We start from the raw sequence: 21,371 nt of genomic DNA, 5'->3' as shown, positions 1-21,371 counted from the left end.
TTCCTGTTAACGTTAAGTCATAGGAAAAGGCGTATGGCTTGTAAAATCTTTATTATGATTCCATTGATAAGGGCTGTGCCTCTTCACATTATGACGACGACATTATAGATAATAGTGCGTGGCTTGTGATGTCATGGCTAGGTCAACGACCTAAACAAGTGACGTCTCAAATGCAAACAAAGTACACCAGACGGAACATGGCCCTTCTACTTTGCATCACCTATTGAATTTCAAACTATGGTCTTAGAATTAAAATCTCGAAAATATAAACTCGCTCCAATCCGAAATTGTTAATATCTGTGGCAGATTCTAAGATCAGAATGGCTCTACACGCAAAAAAAAGAAAGGGTAACTGGGTTACTCATCAACTGCGACATTCACTTCGTCATTCGTCAATCCGAATCGTAATTTTCGCCTAGTGTGCTATCTTGAAACTAAAGACACCAAAATGTACTTGATGAGAGACTGATTAAAATGATATATCTTAATAAATTTGTCGATGACTATGTCGCCCACAGTCGCAATTAAAGTGAAAGCTGTTTACACATACTTTTAAGTAAATTTATTCTTATTGAACTGTGCCTTGAAACTCTGCAATATAAATTTAACTGGCACGTCAGTCTCGTCGGAAATGATCTGCTGTTTCTGTTGGTGTCGTCTACATTTATGTAGCTCCGATAGCTTTTAAATTATGAGTGAATCTATGCAAAAATGAGTTGAAAACAGCAATGAAATTCCGATAACTCAAAAACCTAAATTTTTTTCATAGTGTGTGGTTATGTTGTCCAATACATGCTGCAGTGCTATTTGTGTATCTGTTTTGTACATTTAGACTGACCTTAATTAATTATTTGATTCTGACCCTTCTCAGGGACTAGTTAAGTGCTTGATAAGCATTTGAGTAGCTCATACTGTTTGTCTCAACGAGTTCTTTCATTTTGTAGGTCGATCTTCTCGATCTTCTCTGTGGCTCAATTAGTGTAGATGTTATAACAATTATGGTAAAAAGTCGTTACTGATTCATTTCCCACCTATTAATTAATTAAATACTTAACTTCCATAGGCAATCAATACATCGACACAATTCTCTCAGTGGCTTTTTAATTTGGTTCATCGGGTTCTGCTGTACATTCACTGGTTTACACTTCACATATGTAAATATGTATTAACTTCTAACGACTCTTGCGAAACAGACGAGTATCCGCGCACTCGAACTGAAACACATCACCTCGGAGCTCTGTTCAGGCTGACGTGTCACAAGGGCCACACTGAGAGGATAATCCTGGGTTATTTAAGCTGACAGTGGCCTTTAGCGAGGAACTCCGATTTTTATCTTTTGTGGGTAGTAATCTAACATCTTAGACTGAGATGGCGATCGGCAAAGCCTATTTGCCACTGTGCCTCTTCTGGTATTGCTGGTACAAACTTTAACCAGGTTCTTTTGAAGGCCATCCTGGGATCATACACAGTACACAGGCATATCCGTATTTAGATTGGATCTAGATCACTGATTACTGTTTTATACAGATCGATGACGACTGTCATGGAGGCAGAGTTAGTGTTGCAGTTAGTGTTGCTATATTCCACTACCATCATTTCTAGGAACTACATTCAAGAGTATATTTTGAAATAATTACGTGTCTTATTAATAATATCAGTGTCACTATCAATACTACGAAAACTTGTGTTGCTAACAACAGTCACATACAGACAGAGGAATAGATAAAGGCACTAGTAAATTAAATATGATGTGAGTATAATTCAGTCTCCAGTTTCCATAATGTATAAAAATGCAAATTCCATTGAAACTAAAGCAATGTGAAACAAAATACCTTTATTTTATAGATAATATCGTACTTTAATAAATAAAAATAATTATGTTCCAGTCACCTGCACAGCAGGGATTATTATTTTTTATTGGAGTATCATGTACGAACAAGGTGTCTAACGGTAAAGTTGATAAATTATCACAAAAACTTCTTTCTGACCTCTTTCTTCACATGTTCAATCTATAGAACGACTGTAGACACCTACAAAAGTAGCTTCACGCAGTCTTCTGCTTCAGATTAACAGCCAAAAGTCTTTTGCAGTAGGTGGCTGCCTTGAACAGCACGTAGACCACGATGGACGCCATTGCAACAACGAACCCAATCACGTCGAGCAGCAGCAGCTGCCACCAGCTCATGTCGAGGGCTGCACTGCGCATGTGCGGTGCACCGTTGTGACGTATCACGTACTCGACCCACCACACGGCAGTGTCCAGAGACCTCTCCTGGTGCTCACGGAATACTGCTGAGAACCGCTTCATGTTTTCTCGATAGCTGTCGTAAAAGAGGACAGATAATCATAGGCTACAAACAGCAATTCGTAATAGCTGCAAAGAATAGTGTAAAAACCAGCTAAATGTAGTTAATGAAAAAGTAAGTGAGTATGAATAAAAACAAAAGTCAGTGTCCACTACGAAAAACTTTCTACAGTCGACATGGAAAAGACTGTTTATAAATATAATAACAAAGAGGAGAAGGAAATTATCACCATAAGACAGTAATCTGTGTGAGGAAATAAAGTTCACCAACAGAAATTGCCCATTGTATGTCAAAAACAAAGACATGTCTCGTGCAAGTTAGTTAAGAAAATGCCTGCTATTTTTAAATATTGTTTTGACTAGACTAAACGAAAGAGATAAAATTAAGGCTCACCTTTTGTTGACATAGACATCAATAGGAGAAAGCAACAGTCAAACTAGAGGAGGAATGAAGTGGCTGTCTGTATGTTCCTTTGATAACATAAATGAAATTTAATATTTCTGTTCCCACCTGTCGTTTCCAAGAACTGTGTGAATGGCTTTCAGAATGGTATCAGTAGTGGCATCTCTGAACAGCAGCTGGTAGCCAATACCAGCTTGTACCATCTTAGCCACATTGTGTTGCTGGTCCCCAATAAAGGGAATTCCTATCAGGGGTACTGCAAAATAACTTGCTTCATTCATGCTCTGAAGTCCTCCCTGGGTAATGAACAGACGAATGTTTGGATGTGCTGGAAAAGCGAAAAGGGAGGTAGGACAAATGACTTTACAGTGGTGTACCTACAAGAATTGGTGCACTGTACAGAAGCTTACCCAAGACGTCCTGCTGGGGCAGCCACTTGGCTATCATAACGTTCTCCGGCTGTCCAGGCAGGCTGTCCCCCTCCCACTTCCAAAGTATCCGCTGTGGTAACTGCGCAAAAGCTCCCAAGAATGCAAGTCGTTTGTGCTCGGGCATTGCACTACCCTTCACATTAGTACCAAGGCTGAAGTAAATAACACCGTTTTTTGCACCATCAAGGAAATCCTGGATATCCTGCAAAATAATTAATCTCATATTGTATACGAAGTCATTTACAATAGTGGATGTGGCTTTCAAAGCACCACACAAATAAGTAAACCGTTTTTGATTAGATACAGTAAATTCTTTAGATTCGTGAATATAATAAACGCTGCATTTAACGTTTTTTGTAAAACAATAAAAACAGATTTTATAACAACGGCAAAATCAATGTCAAATTATTTTCATCATTGTGTCAAATTATTTTCATCACAGTGTATTATCCTATAAGTACCAAAACCAGTAATCTCATCTAACTCTAACTCATTATTACATCCTTTTCCTGATGAATGCTAGTCGCCAGCAATTTGAGACAGTACCTGTCTAGTTAGGATGTAATGGATAAGAGCTTGTGATAAGGTGCTGATAAGAGTTAAATACGTGTTCTCTGACACACTTGCTCCATGATAACTGAGGAAATTTAGATCACTCTCTAGATGAATAAGTTACATTTAAAGTTTTTATATTCTTACCAGCAGTCGAATACATGTTATTGTATAGTGGCAATATTTTTGTTAAATCTAAGTACTTCCAAGTTATTGGATCTTCAGCCTCAACCCAAAAATTCTGCAATTTTTGCATCACAATACATTCGAAATGGGACTAGTAGATTTAACTTTTATCCCTTATGTAACCCACACAAGTACATCTTTTTTTTTAAAGTGAGACTGACAGTTGTTGAGAAAACTTCACAAGAATGAAAATGTGGTAATTTAGACTTTCTCGCCGAATCTGGATGATGAAGTCTTCTTGGGTTATCAGCTGAGACAATGTGTCGTTATGTGGCATCCTACTTGCCATCTTCAGGTCTGATATCCTGAGAATACTTTATCGTCAAGAACGAAAATGTACTGTCAAGCTTCTCTCACTAATTAAGACTGCCATGGAGCTGTCTACCAGCGATTTCAAAATGAGTAACATGTATTAGTGCCACATACATTAATAAAAGTCAGCAAGACAAATTAACTGGTAGGAACTCAAATTCAAAAATTTTCTGTCTCACAGAGCGCCACAGTTTAAGAGATTAGGTTCCAGTTTACCTCCAAAAAATTGATCCATAATTCTAGTTCTCATAAATGTGGGGATCCCATAAACTTATGAAGCTCACTTTTATGTATCATAATTACGCTTTTCTCTAAAACTGCAATCTACATCAAAGAATTGGATAGTTGAGGTTTTGCCCAACTTAAAAATGTGTCAATATGTGAAGAACATTTCATGTGACTCGATAATCCTTTTTCTCTTCTAGGTAGCATCACCCTAAATCTGAGAAAAGACATCATTCCACAAGGCTGTATTTTAAAAATCTACTTTATTGAACCCTCCTAGTTTTAGGTGTGATCCAGTTTCAAGTACATCTAGGTCAACGTCGAGATTAAAGTCGTTTCCTGCATGATTGTTCAAGGTAACTAACCACCACTGTGGCAATCTTAATTATGTAAAAAAGAGACATTACATATTCAAGGGAAAGCATTCCATTCAGTACTGCACTAAAAAGTTGCTATGAGTACCTATTTATGTCTAAGAAAATGATTCTTTTCGCACACTCATATAGCTACCAAATATTATGATTCACATATATCACAGAAATTTTAGTTAATAGGTCGTTTCTTATGTATCATATTGATTTCATATTTTGTAAGTTGCGTTTTCTGTGGTTAAGCATTCATAAAACCTAACAAGCTGTATTTTGGAAGATCTTCAAAGGGATATAAAAGTATTGCAATGATTTCCACAGGGTGTCAGGTACCAAATTACAGTCCTTTTTGAAGAAATAAGGCTGCAATTATTTTTTAACCACATGGAAGATTTATTCAAGAGAGAATTATCTTTGTTGATATTCTTTAAAGAAGGAGTATCTTCAATTTATTAACATTCACTGTAATATGCCCGTTTCAGATACTTCTCTTCATCACCCAGTAATCGTTTTAAGTTTAATTTATAATCATTTTATGTTTAATTTATGACATTAAAACTGTGTGTTTATACATCGAGATTTGATAACTATTTTCAGTATTCATACCACATTGTCACTATTTGCTTTAAAACCTTCTACAAATACCACATGGTTTGAATCATATGAGTGGAATTATAAATTCAAAAATTGTATGTTTTTAAATCTTTACTTCTATGACTTTTATTTTTCTACATCTACATCTACATTTATACTCCTCAAGCCATCCAACGATGTGTAGCGGAGGGCACTTTACGTGCCACTGTCATTACCTGCATTTTCTGTTCCAGTCGCGTATGGTTCGCGGGAAGAACGACTGTCTGAAAGCCTCCGTGCGCGCTCGAATCTCTCTAGTTTTACATTCATGATCCCCTCGGGAGGTATAAGTAGGGGGAAGCAATATATTCGGTACCTCATCCAGCAACGCACCCTTTCGAAACCTGACGAGCAACCTACACCGCGATGCAGAGCGCCTCTCTTGCAGAGTCTGCCACTTGAGTTTGCTAAACATCTCCATAACGCTATCACGGTTACCAAATAACCCTGTGACGAAACGCGCCGCTCTTCTTTGGATCTTCTCTATCTCCTCCGTCAACCCGATCTGGTACGGATCCCACACTGATGAGCAATACTCAAGTATAGGTCGAACGAGTGTTTTGTAAGCCACCTCCTTTGTTGATGGATTACATTTTCTAAGGACTCTCCCAATGAATCTCAACCTGATACCCGCCTTACCAACAATTAATTTTACATGATCATTCCACTTCAAATCGTTCCGCACGTATACTCCCAGATATTTTACAGAAGTAACTGCTACCAGTGTTTGTTCCGCTATCATATAATCATACAATAATGGATCCTTCTTTCTATGTATTCGCAATACATTACATTTGTCTATGTTAAGGGACAGTTGCCACTCCCTGCACCAAGTGCCTATCCGCTGCAGATCTTCCTGCATTTCGCTACAATTTTCTAATGCTGCAACTTCTCTGTATAGTACAGCATCATCCGCGAAAAGCCGCATGTAACTTCCGACACTATCTGCTAGGTCACTTATATATATTGTAAAAAGCAATGGTCCCATAACACTCCCCTGTGGCACGCCAGAGGTTACTTTAACATCTGTAGACGTCTCTCCATTGATAACAACATGCTGTGTTCTGTTTGCTAAAAACTCTTCTATCCAGCCACACAGCTGGTCTGATATTCCGTAGGCTCTTACTTTGTTTATCAGGCGACAGTGCGGAACTGTATCGAACGCCTTCCGGAAGTCAAGGAAAGTAGCATCTACCTGGGAGCCTGTATCTAATATTTTCTGGGTCTCATGAACAAATAAAGCGAGTTGGGTCTCACACGATCGCTGTTTCCGGAATCCATGTTGATTCCTACAGAGTAGATTCTGGGTTTCCAAAAACGACATGATACGCGAGCAAAAAACATGTTCTAAAATTCTACAACAGATCGACGTCAGAGATATAGGTCTATAGTTTTGCGCATCTGCTCGACGACCCTTCTTGAAGACTGGGACTACCTGTGCTCTTTTCCAATCATTTGGAACCTTCCGTTCCTCTAGAGACTTGCGGTACACGGCTGTTAGAAGGGGGGCAAGTTCTTTCGCGTACTCTGTGTAGAATCGAATTGGTATCCCGTCAGGTCCAGTGGACTTTCCTCTGTTGAGTGATTTCAGTTGCTTTTCTATTCCTTGGACACTTATTTCGATGTCAGCCATTTTTTTCATTTGTGCGAGGATTTAGAGAACGAACTGCAGTGCGGCCTTCCTCTGTGAAACAGCTTTGGCAAAAGGTGTTTAGAATTTCAGCTTTACGCGTGTCATCCTCTGTTTCAATGCCATCATCATCCCGGAGTGTCTGGATATGCTGTTTCGAGCCACTTACTGATTTAACGTAAGACCAGAACTTCCTAACATTTTCTGTCAAGTCGGTACATAGAATTTTACTTTCGAATTCACTGAACGCTTCACGCATAGCCCTCCTTACGCTAAATTTGACATCGCTTAGCTTCTGTTTGTCGGAGAGGTTTTGGCTGCGTTTACACTTGGAGTGAAGCTCTTTTTGCTTTCGCAGTAGTTTCCTAACTTTTTTGTTGAACCACGGTGGGTTTTTCCCGTCCCTCACAGTTTTACTCGGGACGTACCTGTCTAAAACGCATTTTACGATTGCCTTGAACTTTTTCCGTAAGCACTCAACATTGTCAGTGTCGGAACAGAAATTTTCGTTTTGATCTGTTAGGTTGTCTGAAATCTGCCTTCTATTACTCTTGCTAAACAGATAAACCTTCCTCCTTTTTTTTTATATTCCTATTTACTTCCATATTCAGGTATGCTGCAACGGCCTTATGATCACTGATTCCCTCTTCTGCGTTTACAGAGTCGAAAAGTTCGGGTCTGTTTGTTATCAGTAGGTCCAAGATGTTATCTCCACGAGTCGGTTCTCTGTTTAATTGCTCGAGGTAATTTTCGGATAGTGCACTCAGTATAATATCACTCGATGCTCTGTCCCTACCACCCGTCCTAAACATCTGAGTGTCCCAGTCTATATCTGGTAAATTGAAATCTCCACCTAAGACTATAACATGCTGAGAAAATGTATGTGAAATGTATTCCAAATTTTCTCTCAGTTGTTCTGCCACTAATGCTGCTGAGCCGGGGGGTCGGTAAAAGGAGCCAACTATTAACCTAGCTCGGTTGTTGAGTGTAACCTCCACCCATAATAATTCACAGGAACTATCCACTTCTACTTCACTACAGGGTAAACTACTACTAACAGCGACAAACACGCAATCTATCCTTTCTAAACACCGTCTGTGCCTTTGTAAAAATTTCGGCAGAATTTATCTCTGGCTTCAGCCAGCTTTCTGTACCTATAACGATTTCAGCTTCGGTACTTTCTATCAGCGTTTGAAGTTCCGGTACTTTACCAATACAGCTTCGACAGTTTACAATCACAATACCGATTGCTGCTTGGCCCCCGCATGTCCTGACTTTGCCCCGCACCCTTTGAGGCTCCTGCCCTTTCTGTACTTGCCCGAGGCCATCTAACCTAAAAAAAAATGCCCAGTCCACGCCACACATCCCCTGCTACCCGTGTAGCCGCTTGCTGCGTGTAGTGGACTCCTGACCTACCCAGCGGAACCCGAAACCCCACCACCCTATGGCACAAATCGAGGAATCTGCAGCCCACACGGTCGCAGAGCCGTCTCAGCCTCTGATTCAGACCCTCCACTCGGCTCTGTACCAAAGGTCCGCAGTGAGTCAAAAAAAATGGTTCAAATGGCTCTGAGCACTATGGGACTCAACTGCTGTGGTCATTAGTCCCCTAGAACTTAGAACTACTTAAACCTAACTAACCTAAGGACATCACACACATCCATGCCCGAGGCAGGATTCGAACCTGCGACCGTAGCAGTCGCACGGTTCCGGACTGCGCGCCTAGAACCGCGAGACCACCGCGGCCGGCGCAGTCAGTCCTGCCGACGATGCTGCAGATGGTGAGCTCTGCTTTCATCCCGCTAGCGAGACTGGCAGTCTTTACCAAATCAGATAGCCGCCGGAAGCCAGAGAGGATTTCCTCCGATCCATAGCGACACATATCATTGGTGCCGACGTGAGCGACCACCTGCAGATGGGTGCACCCTGTACCCTTCATGGCATCCGGAAGGACCCTTTCCACATCTGGAATGACTCCCCCCGGTATGCACACGGAGTGCACATTGGTTTTCTTCCCCTCTCTTGCTGCCATATCCCAAAGGGGCCCCATTACGTGTCCTACGTTGGAGCTCCAGTAAGCCCACCCTCTGCGACCGCCCGGATCATGCAGACTGAGGGGCAACCTCTGGAACAGGTTAAGCACCCATGTCCGGCCGAAGATCAGTATCAGCCTGAGACAGAGCCTGAAACCGGTTCGTCAGACAAACTGGAGAGGCCTTCCGTTCAGCCCTCAGGAATGTCTTTCGCCCCCTGCCACACCTCGAGGCGACCTCCCACTCTACCACAGGTGAGGGATCAGCCTCAATGTGGGCAGTATCCCGGGCAGCTACAGTCGTAGTCCGATCGGGGATGCGTGGGACGAGCTGCTGGTCATAGTTGATATGTAAAGTATCATCTCTTAATGGTTGGAATATTTATTGATTTTTTTATGATAACTGGTTCTTCTTCTGTTGTTGTTACATGTTACTGTGTTTTCTTCCTTTCTATATCTTCCATTTTCCTGTATATATAACTGTATTTAAGATTGACTTTTCGCACGTGCTTTGGTACAGCTGTTACTCAATAAGTTTTCTTTTCATTTACTATTGTGAGCTGTGTGCCTTTTAAATTTAATTGTTATGTTGAACTTTCGGTTTGCTCTCCACAATGACTAAGAACACTTAATTGACTGATCATCATAGCAAGAAATACGATTGTTATTGTCGACTGTAGTTATTTCGTGTATAACAGATACATACCTCGCTACCTGAACATTAGTAAAGACCGAATTTGTAGCTCCTGGAAAATATAAATATCTAGTTGTATTTGGCTAATACTAAAGATTCCATAGCTCAGTATTTCATCAACTTTATGTAAGATATCAAATGGAAACAAGTGATACGCAAAACACTCTCTACCAGCGAAAAAAAATCTCGCAGGAGGTAAGACAGTAGCTGCTATAATAACAAAGGCTGCGTGAGTTTTGGATATCTGGAAGCAATCTCCACAAAAATTCTAAATGACAAATTTTTATTCATGGACTGCATATGTTTAGTGTTATCCTACAACTGAAAATTCTACTTTCAGCCAGTGTCTGTTGGTTTAGCTACAATCAAAAATAAATATTAAGGACATACATACCCTATGGAACAGATATTACCATTACACAATGCTTACATGAAACAATCAGAACTGATAATTAGCAAGCACTACTCAAATTCTGAGAAATATTGTCAACATGGTTGAAAGAAAAGTGGTAGAAAAATAAAGCATTCTTTACTAAATTTACGAGTATGTAATAGATGGAAATGATTTTCTGGGACTTGGCTTCATGATGTCTAAACATCCCAGTATTCTACAAAATACTGGTCAAAACAGGTTGAGGAACCTACGACATATTTACAGCAATGCCAAAGTTTGCACTTCAGGCGCATGAAGGCGCCATAATACAGACACTTTTCGCAGTATAAACGAATATAATCTTCTGCAAAGTTAAAAGTGAAGAGAAAATCATGGGACAAAACGTCTCATTGAATGTACTATTGGGCGAAACATGCATCCATAGATTTGAAAAATAATTTAAACCGTAAATAGTCGTGAAGAGATGTCTCGTAAAATGATTTTACCACAGTTAACTAAATATTCTATCCTGATGCAACTGTTGTAGCCTAAATCAATGAACCAAGACTACTGGGAACTCTTGTCGACTGTAGCAATAACGTTTTCAGTCTTTTTACACGAGATACAACAACAGAAAACGGTACTTCTTGCAACAAGAAATTATTTGAGTTGGTCTGCTAGTGCGTCATCAGTTTCATAGTAATATTAGTTGTCCACTTCTTTGTTTCCTCACATTTTACAGACCAACATGTTTGATGGATTTTGTATTTTTAGCTTGAACTCAAAATATTCACGACCCTTCAATCGAGATATTACAATCAATATTCTTAGATTAGGCATTAGTTCTTAATAGAATGACCAAGGAGAGCGTATTTATTCTTTTCTCCAAAAAATACTTTGGCGTGTGAAATGTTATGTAGACAACATTATTGTTGATTTCATACTGCTTGTAACAAGTTCGCGTGCAATATATTACGGACTTACATCTACCAGAAAAAAACTTTTTTCCATTTAATTATACCTATTTCCGATCTGTCTGAAATAACAGAATTAATTTTCTCGTCTACACTCTTCAAACATCTAATTAGTATGCGTATTTCATCAATGGCGGATCTAAACAAACGATTTTGTTACTCTTCCCCTATTATCTAATTCTGTTCTTTGAACCATCTTTCTTTACGGTAATTACAGTGGTTCAGTTTCGAAGTACAGGTTCTTATATCATAATCTGCCGTTCTATCTCTGAAATGAGAGCACTGGTGACACGAAATTTGCTTTCTCCCTACTGAAACCGTTTCTCAGTGAGATCCCAAAAAACGCACATAATATGAACAAACAGTGGATCAGTTGTAGTAGAACATAAACAATATTACATCAGAATCTCAAAACAAGCTAATCAAATAATTTCGTTTTCTTCCCGCTGTTTTTGTTAAAACGTGTACTGTATGAGTAAGAATAGTTTGTACTATAAGGAAAAGAATTAGCAGTCATTTGTGAGAGACTGTGAAAACAGCAGCTACTATAATCAATACTATTCTCATGTCGCACACTGATAATTCATCACTTTAGGTTAAATGTTCGTTGTTTTATCTGGGAGAAATTCTGGAATAACATTCCGTTTCATAGGGTCTTCTTCACAGACATGATTAACTAAATTTGTAAGCAAGGTTTCAAGTAGTGCTTATAACCCCACCACTACTATTGGAATTTAATATGGTTTTACCTAAATAACAGAAATCCTATCTCCACGTTGCCACGTAATAACCCTCTTACTAAAATTTAGTTTAGTTTCTAAATAAAGTACACTGTGGGAGGATAGTCCTGTTTATAGGAAAAGCTAATCAATAGAGTTACCCTTTTTACAGGATCTGACCGTGTGTTGTGTCTAATGGATAAGTAAATCAGACTATTCACTTCTTTTCCTAAGATCTTACCCATTGGTTAGATAGAAACGCAGTATCAATAATATTACACTGAATCTACGAAAACTCAGTCCAAAGTTCATTTAGTGGTTTAAAACATGTACTGACGGTCGCCAGTCTATCTAGGCAATTAAACAATGAAGAATTGGAAAAGCAGAAGTATGAATTGTGCCCACTTTCTTGCTACTGTTTAATTTGGTTCTTCAAATAAATATTACTCCTCTTAAACAATGCGCGACTACGCCCTTATACATCGCGATTGTAAGAGAGGAAAAAACCCAGTAGATTACTTCAAGGAAGCTAAAAAAGTTGGCCAGGGGACCTTTAGAAAAGTACTTTCCATAATCAACAAACTTAAATACTAAAATACTTAGATACTAAAGCACACACTTTTTATACTGAATATTTAACTGGAAGAAAACCTCTTTTCTACTGGAATTTACTTTCAAAAGATATTACTCTTTGAAGCGGTTCTGTATAGTCACTTAACAGATTCTAATAACTTGGCTTCTCTATGATTGAATTTTACGTAAGCAAACTTTTACTATAACGTATTGCAATAGTTGAGAAAACTTTGTTATTATTTACACAAAAACAATTTAAATGGTAACTCTTTATACTAACTTGGCACTTCAAAAGTCTGTAAAACAGGATACTCGGATTAATCAAACACCAGGAAGGAACTCTATATAGGTGTATGGTTAGGATGAAATAACAGGGTGAACCAGTTTCTTTAAAGTTCAAGAATGATTATTAAAACACAGTTTAAATTAATGGTTCACGTTGCACAAAAGTAAAAATACAAAAAAATCTTATCTGGTGGCTGTAGGCTTGGGTGTGGCGAACAGTTATGACGGCTACACTACCCATAGTATGGCCTGCAAGTTTCTTGCTGTATGGGCTCAATTCCTCTTCTTGGCGCTGTTCAGTTTCATATACAGTAGCTCAACAACTCGCAGTTGTGCCGTAAGCTGTTTGAAGTTTTCGTCCTAGGCATTTTTGTGCAAATTTGTAGGCAAAGTTTCTCCTGCTCCACAAAGGTGTTGCCTCAATCACTGCTGCTTACAGACTGTGTGGCTTACTTTACGCGCTTGCTCTGGGTAGCGCGCCAATTTTCCACTTTCCAGAGCCATTTCCACTTCAAATAAAAGCACACTGGCTTTTACATTACGCCTATTTTTTACATTGTTCCTAGGCGTGACCAGTTCTTAAATTGTCAAATTTACCTCAACATTAACAATTTATACACACAAATATTTCTAAATACGGAACGCCATCAGAAAATTATTTACCGTAATAAACAATTTACGTAGTATTTTAAATACATTACTCACATACAATGCAAAGAACTTCAAACACCAGTGTAGCACACTTTACTTTACATCTACAGAAAATATAGTACCAATATGTGAAAATTTTAAAGCAAAACAATTATAAAAATTTTAATTAACAATAAACAAATAATGTTATAGGCTGTACTATTTGTTACGAGTTTCTTAAGTCAGAACGGCATTGCTAAAGAGACTCTGAACCAACTGCAGCGTCTGTGATATCTGGAAATGACTCATCTGGTGGTACTGCGAAACCAGATTATGGAAATAATCAAAGAAAATAGTGATATCTTCCACGTCAGTACCGTATGAAAGACATAAAGGTGATATTAGGGAAAGATCTGATCTTTGGGAGACTCACAGTTGGTGCCTACTCAGAACTACGATTGGTGACTGAAAAGGAGTGGTGAGGCGAGGAGTTTTACGAGTACGCTATGTACTGCGTGGTGAGTTTCTTTCACAAGACACCATTTGGGAGATCAGAGCTTATCTATACGCCACAGTTAGTAAGAATGATCTGTACTCTAAAGAATAGTCCATTGTTTGACTGTTGAGTAGCCCTTCAATTTAGACCGCAGTACCCACAGTGTCATACAGCCAGTGATTTATTGGTTTTGTTCTGCTCTTCTGTTCATTGTGTTAGAATGAAAAACATTGCCACGTCACTGTGTTTGTTTTGACCAACTAAAGCAGTAAGAAAGGAGTAGCAGAAGAACTGAACTAGGTTTCCAAATGTTCCTTTACAAAGGAAATACTACAAATATTGTGTGTAGATATTAATGGCGATGACGCTGAGAAACAGAAGAGGTCATTAAACTGAACAGGTCCCCCAGAGTCCAATGGATGCCCTGCCAGAGTCTATACAGAATCTGCAGTTGACTTAGACCCTCTTTTGACCATAATATAGCGTAGATCTCTCTGAATCTGTGCCCATTATTTGCTCACCTGCCTATGAGAAGAATAGAAGAAATGATTCACAAAACTGCCATGTAATGCCACTGACATCCAGCACTTGTAGGCTCTTAGAACAACTTATGAGCCCAAATGTAACGAGATATCTCGAACAAAATCACTCTTCCAACTCCAGCCAGCATGGATTTGGAAAGACTTTCATACGAAACCAAACTAACGTTCTTCCCACAGGACATCCCGAAACCCGTGGGTCAAAGCAAAAACATAGACACAATTTGTCTAGTCTTCCGGCACAGCATTTGATTCAGTGAAATACGGACCAATTATACGAGGTTTTTGATTGGATTAATGATTTCTTTGCTATCGACAGATGCAGATCTAATTCAACATGTACCTCAGGGACATTTATTGCTATGCTTGCTGTTAATGCTGTACGTTAATGACTTGATCGACAATATTGATAGCAATCCCAGACTTCTTGCAGATGATGCTGCTACGTATAATGACCCACTATCTGAAAATAAGTTGCACGGTTATTCAGGAACAGATTATTAATATGTCAAAGTAGTGCAAAGATTGGAAACGAAACTTGCTTCAGATATTCAGAAACGTAAAACTGTGTACATCACAAAACGCAAACACGTTATAGTCTATGAGTACTGCGGCAATGAAGCACAGCTCGAATCAGAAAACTCATAGCAGAATCTGTATGTAACAATTTGTGGGGATATGAAATGGAAAGATATCGTAGGCCTAGTCGTAGAGAAAGCAGGTGTCAAACTTCGGTTCTTTAGTACCATACTGTGAAAATGCATTCACTCTACAGAGGAGATCGCTTAAAAAATACAAGGCGCGCTGAAAAATTCGTTGAATGGTCCCAAAGGCTAGCATCAGCGTTAGTTATAATGAGAGAAATGTCAACAGGCGCTTCCTATGACGAAAACCGCCGAAGTGAAACAATGGTGCACACTGCGACCAAATTTACGGAGTCGATATGAAAACTTGTGTCACTGCAAAATGGAGCAACCCGTTGACATGAAATTTTGCTTCAAGTTAGGGAACACTGTGACGGAGGCTCATGGGATGTCAGTGCAAGTGTATGAAGTTGAAGCAGTAACTAGGAAGTATGTATTGCGTGATTTAAACTCTTTAGAGACGGAAAGGGAGGCAGCCTGGATGAGCCGTTTTGGGGTCGACTGTCAACAAGAACAGTGCCAGACAACGTCGAACGAGTGAGACGGATGCTTGCGGAGGGTCGGCGACTGTCTTTGACAGTGACAACAGAAGAGTCGAAGATACGCAGAGACGGTGTAAGAAGTATTGTTCACGAATATTAAAAAAGGCGGAACATCTGTGCCCGGTTTGTAACGCACACGCTGACAGACGAGAAGGACCAAAGACGGATGGATACGTCTGGACATGTCATCGACATGTCTGGCCGGCGTCATCACTTTTTGAAAACCATCATTGCAGGATATGAGACTGGTGCTACCAGCACGATCCAGAACCCACCGACAGTCAGTGGTATGATGTTCATCATCTTTCACGAACAAAAAAAAAAAAAAATCGGCTCTCAAAATCCAAGATTCTGTCGATTTTGATCGCCTTTTCCGACAGGAAGGCCTTCAACTATCACGAATTACTACCTGAGGACCAAATTGTCAACATGGAAGTTTACGCGTGAGTTTTGAAACGGCTGCTACAACGCATCCGGCGGGTTCGGCCACAACTGTACCTGAGTGGACGGTGGAATTTCGTCGGCGATAACGCCCGTCCGCACATCGCTATCTATGTGCTCAACTTCGTCGCTCAGCGCAAGGTGATTGTTTTGCAACAGTCCCATTATCTTCCAGATTTGGCGCCGAGAGATTTCTTTTTGTTTCAATTAAATTTGACGCTGGTAGGCACAGACTTCGAAGACGTTGCGGATATCCAACAACGCGTGGCCACAGCGATTTGAGCGATGCCACAACAAGCGTTTGCCAATGCCTTAACAAACGATATCAGAGGTGTGTTGTAGCTAATGGTGATTACCTGAAAGCCCAAAACTCCGAACAAGACTCAAAAGGCCCAACAGTATCGACCGACTGCAGTGTCATCTTCAGCCAACAGGTGTCCCTGAATGCGGTTGTGGAGGGCATGTGGTCAGCTCTCTACTCTCCCGTTCGTTGTCAATTTTCGTGATCGAAGTCACTATTTCTCTTTCAAGTAGCTCCTCAGTTGGTCTCACGAGGGCTGAATGCATCCCACATGTCAACACCTCTCGGCAGATCCGGATGGTCAGCCACCCACGTGCTAGGCAAGCCCAACAACCCTTAACGTCGGTGATCTGACAGGAACAGGTGTGACCACTGCGACAAAGCCGTTGACCAGTAAAGGTACTTTGTTTGTATCCCTTATTTCCATTATTTTCTGAAACCATTCACAGAACTTTTCAAATGCTTGTACTGAAGTGACCAAACTTATAATAGTGCTCAAGTGTGTGTCATCCGTACCTAATAGGACTAATATAATAAACAGAAAGTTGGACAGTACGAATAGTAACTTGTTTGACACAGGTGAGAGCGACGTGGATACTGTAGAAAAGCGGAACTGGCAGACCACTGAAAACAGGCGTCAACTAATCTACAACAGTCTTAGGAAGCAGTGTTCAGGACTCTAGGAGAATAATACAGCCGCACAATATCGCTCCCATAGGGACAGTGAAGACAAAATTGTACGAACTGTATGACGTACAGAGGCATTTACGTAGTGAATTTTCCCGCGCTCCACATCACAATATGTGGCAGAGAGGGGAGTGCCATCCCCCCCACACAGAATGTTTGCATAGGAGCAGAAGCTATCACTTTTGGGCTATAGGCTACATATCTCCTTCTTTTCATGTGATGCTTTCACTTATGTACATTTTATTGTCTTTTACTTCTTGTTTTGACGTATTTTAGCATTTCAGGGCGGTATATAAGAGAGTTCAAAGCCCAACGCTATTCGTAGCAATGCTTAATCCATATTTAACTATGAATGTTGTTAAAAAATAATTGATAAGCCACGATCGCTTCAAAATCGTTCACTAGATCACCGGTTTCAGCACTCTGAAGGTGCCATCATCGGATCTGTGAAGGTATAACATAACAGTTGAGGGAGGGCTTACATGAGTTAACTATATACATCACAATTATTACAGAACCACATACCTGAAACGTGGATTAACATTTATAAAACCATATGGACATCATGGCACATGAGGCAGACCATCTGATAAAAATCATTGACACAACCAACAAAAAAATAATAAAAAATTGCTCTCATGGTCGTTCTTTCCATAAAATATAAAACTGAAGTCACCAGATAAAACTACCACTGCTCGCCTAACACTGGTAGGCATCATCACCGCCCTATTCCGCGCAGGCTTACCTGCTGTGATTCTAGCGGTTCACAACCGGCCTCCAGATAGCGCTGTCCAATCAGCGCACTCACGGTCCCACTGTATAACCACTCATTATTACTAAAACACAACTTTACTGTAACTGCTTGTCACATACACATACAAAGCCCACATTTCCTGTACCTACTATTATCACTATAAAGTACATCAGTTACGAAGTAAAAGCATCTGAGGCAGAGACATTATCCATTAGCGCCTTACAAAACTACATATTATAATTTACCTTTATTCGTATAAGGACGTCAGAAGTATGCACACAGAAGGCTGTTCATAACACGACTTAGGTACAATGTGATGAGCGATTAAAACCTGTACGCTGGGCTTTACCTGTCTAGGCACTATGGTCTTAGGTATTGTAAGCGCTAAAAAAGAACTTATTAACTTGCTATAAAGTCCCTCACCATCTATACATTCCTTATGAGCAAGGTACGAATCAACTACGAAAGCCTGCATAGGCACATGGAATTAAGGAATGCCAGGTCAGAAGAAAACCGAAGGGCATAGAAACAGGAGGGAAAATGAATGTTGTCGTTGAGCGTAGACGAAAACTGCAGAGTATTCTGCAGCCTTTTATTTCATAGTCCACCGGTTATAGTCAGATCACCGAAGGAGAATAACGTCTGGCGTGGCTAGTAGTTGTACGGTTAACCGTATGGGTAATCCACGTGCTATTGTCTATTTTCCCTATGCTTTTACGGCGAAGGTGCGATGGGATGGTGGCGTAAAATTCCTGACCACCAGACTTCAGGTCGATGTCCTGGATTATATTCTAAACCTTTCCGCAGCGTCTCGTGTAGTGTAGGCATCTGATACTGTTGATGGTGAGCCGTCCGGCAAAAGGGGGCGCTAAGCTCAGCGACCCCTTGGTGCTATTCGAAAGGAGTAACCTGTGTGTCGGTACTGGATTTCACTTCTCCCATCTCTCATCACCATTCACTACAGTCATGACCCCACGATACACACACACACACACACACACACACACACACACACATACACACACACAATTATCATACTTCGCGAAGGCAAGGCGCCATCGTGGGCAAACTGCAGGAAAACCTAGACGGCTGAACCTGCCCTTCCCGAATCTCCCAAACAACAGCGCTTAAGTAATGTATTCGTTCACTGCTCGTTGAAAGAGATGAAATTTCAGGAGATAGAATCAAAACGTGGGGAAACTTACTGAGGCAGGTACAAACACAAAGAATAAGTGGTGAGCTGCAATACAGAAGTTTTTTGTACTTACAGATTCGCTACATACGTCGTTCTTCTAAATATTTGGTTTCATCGTTCAGACTCAGAAACTCGGAAAAAATTGTTGCCTTTTCTCCCTACAAAAGCAACAATTCATTCAGAGTTGTGTGAAATACGAAAAAAGCGTTCCCCTTGGCCACACAGACACTTCCACAGTGGCAGAGCACAGCTAACAAAATCAGGTTCTAGACTTCTGTAATCCAATACGTGGATGAAAATAAGAATAGATGACTATCTCCTTAATCATAACAGCGGTCGTTACCCCGTTTGCAGATGGATTGCTGCCCTGTCATTGCTTCGGAAAGAAAGTCACCGGGTAAAACTGAGACAGAAACCAGCAAGACTGCCAGCATTTGGACTCAAAATAAACTGTCGCCCCCATCCCCCCCCCCCCCCCCATCATGTTACATTCCTTAACACCTTTCGGGACAATACGACAGAAGGTGTGTGACCGGCCAATGCAACACTTCAGGGGAGTCAATGAAAGACAACATACAGATCCGACCAGGGTTTCTGATGTTTTTCTTTGGTTTAGAAGTCCCCAAAATGTTCTTAATAATTTTTCAATTGGGTGATGTAGGAAACTTGTCAAAAATTTCCTTCAAAATTAGACTCCTGCTCAGCTCCGCAGAAGAGCTGAATTTGGCATAGAAAGTCTGAATTATCATGTAAAGGCGATTTTGCTGTAGAAAATATTCTAACGTTGCAGTTCCTATCTGATAATTCCTTAAACCTAGAGTATCGATGACGACGTTTACTTCTTCCCTTCTCTTACAATACCATCGTTGATTATACCCATGTGCGCTAGTAGCTCTTCTGGAATCTGTCTGGCAGTCTTCTCAAACTTGTCAGTCTCTACAAACATGCAACCATCGGTGGCTGACATAATTCTCGTTGTCATTTTCTTCTGACAGAAATCATTTGTATGAACGCATCTATATGCGCAACCTAACGTCGCACGTAGTGTATTCAGTGATATGTATGTCAATCTTTGACCAATCCGCATATGATATATTTATTAGGTATTTCAGTGCGCAGTCAGACGATACTGGAAATGCGTCGTGTCCACAGTTGTGTGTCATGGGTCAAGAAATGTTCAGTTACCCACAAAGAGTGGAGGATATTCTTACAAGGAAGAGTTTTACACAAATAATTTAAAAACGAAATTATTCTTCTGGGTTAACACACAGTAAATGTTACTACTTACCCCAGGAAGTGGCTTCCGCTGTTTCTCTAGATGTAGTCCCGTCACCTCAATGACATTAGGCAACAGTGGCCGTGGGTAATTCACGCTGAAGTGGTTGTTGACAATAAGAAGACTGAAGTTTCTGTCAATTTCTTCCACAGGGGGGTGATCAGGGCCAAAATATTTCGTAATCAGTTCATTTTGCGATGGCATTGTTACGTAGTTCCATGTGTAAAAAATACGAGCCATAACATAGGCATTATATAGTCTTTCCCAGAAAGACATGTGGTCTGTGTAGCCAACCAGCATATCGGGACAGTATGCTGGGTTGTTGGGATTTCCATAAGAAGCGAGAACTGGAGCAGGAGCGCCCAGAGACACAAAGCCAATTGTTGGTGGAGATCCCAACTGGTGAATCAAACCATAATAGCAATAATATACTAACCTCTCCAGGATAACTACGTCGAAAGACGGTTGGGACCTGCAAACGAAAGTAAGACATCAAAACATCTTAGTATCAAGCATTTTAGAATGTAAAACATATCGCTCAATTCAGACAACATAATTACCGGAGAAAATCCTTCATCTGTTGGGATTCTAACTGGATCTCACACATCGACTTTCCAGTAGGAGCCCATGTTTCCATTATTTCAATTGGACTTTTGTCTGACATCGAAGTAAAGTCAAATGTTTTTCTCCAATAGTCGTATGTCATCGACAGATCAATTTCTGTAAAATTCTGGATGTTTTTCTGTAGGAAAAAATGTATTTCTGTAGGTACTTCCCACAAATATATTACACGATCAGTAATGAATTACACAATAGTGTCCAACTTTTAAGCGTCGGCATGAAAGAGGAAAACTGAATGAGAAGAATCTGAAACTCATTCTATAACTACAGTACGCAGTCAGCTGACTAGCTGTTAGTATAAATAATACTTGACACGATATTCTCTATTTAAAGTTGTTTTCTTTACTGCGTGAGCTTGTTTGTCAGTAGATGTGCGCTTAAGAATTATCTCTAACAGACTTCGAATAGGTAAGTTATTTAAAGAAAACGCTTTGCAGAGGATCGGGAACACTTTTTTCCGCCATATGGTCATCGTCTGAACGCTGGTTTACTGGCTACGGTCCACACGTGCATAAAAGTACGCCAGACAACGACCATCGTCACAGCTGAG

General features: G+C 40.2%; 1 protein-coding gene across 1 annotated transcript in view; it reads right to left on the bottom strand.

Moving 5' to 3' along the window:
* Positions 1–1,817: 1,817 nt before the first annotated feature.
* The window catches only part of LOC126251559 (UDP-glycosyltransferase UGT5-like), a 62,829-nt gene continuing 43,275 nt past the window's right edge, over positions 1,818–21,371 (bottom strand). The window contains exons 3-7 of the mRNA XM_049952076.1: positions 20,761–20,942; positions 20,213–20,672; positions 3,119–3,341; positions 2,817–3,036; positions 1,818–2,321 (exon numbers count right to left, since the gene is read on the bottom strand). Of these exons, the coding sequence (XP_049808033.1) occupies positions 2,045–2,321; positions 2,817–3,036; positions 3,119–3,341; positions 20,213–20,672; positions 20,761–20,942 (1,362 nt within the window). The 3' untranslated portion in view covers positions 1,818–2,044. The remainder of the gene's footprint in view (positions 2,322–2,816; positions 3,037–3,118; positions 3,342–20,212; positions 20,673–20,760; positions 20,943–21,371) is intronic.

Source organism: Schistocerca nitens, chromosome 4 (assembly GCF_023898315.1).
Source record: "Schistocerca nitens isolate TAMUIC-IGC-003100 chromosome 4, iqSchNite1.1, whole genome shotgun sequence".
Lineage (NCBI taxonomy): Eukaryota > Metazoa > Arthropoda > Insecta > Orthoptera > Acrididae > Schistocerca > Schistocerca nitens.
Note: the sequence above shows the minus strand (reverse complement) of the source record. Positions and strands in the feature narration are given on the sequence as shown.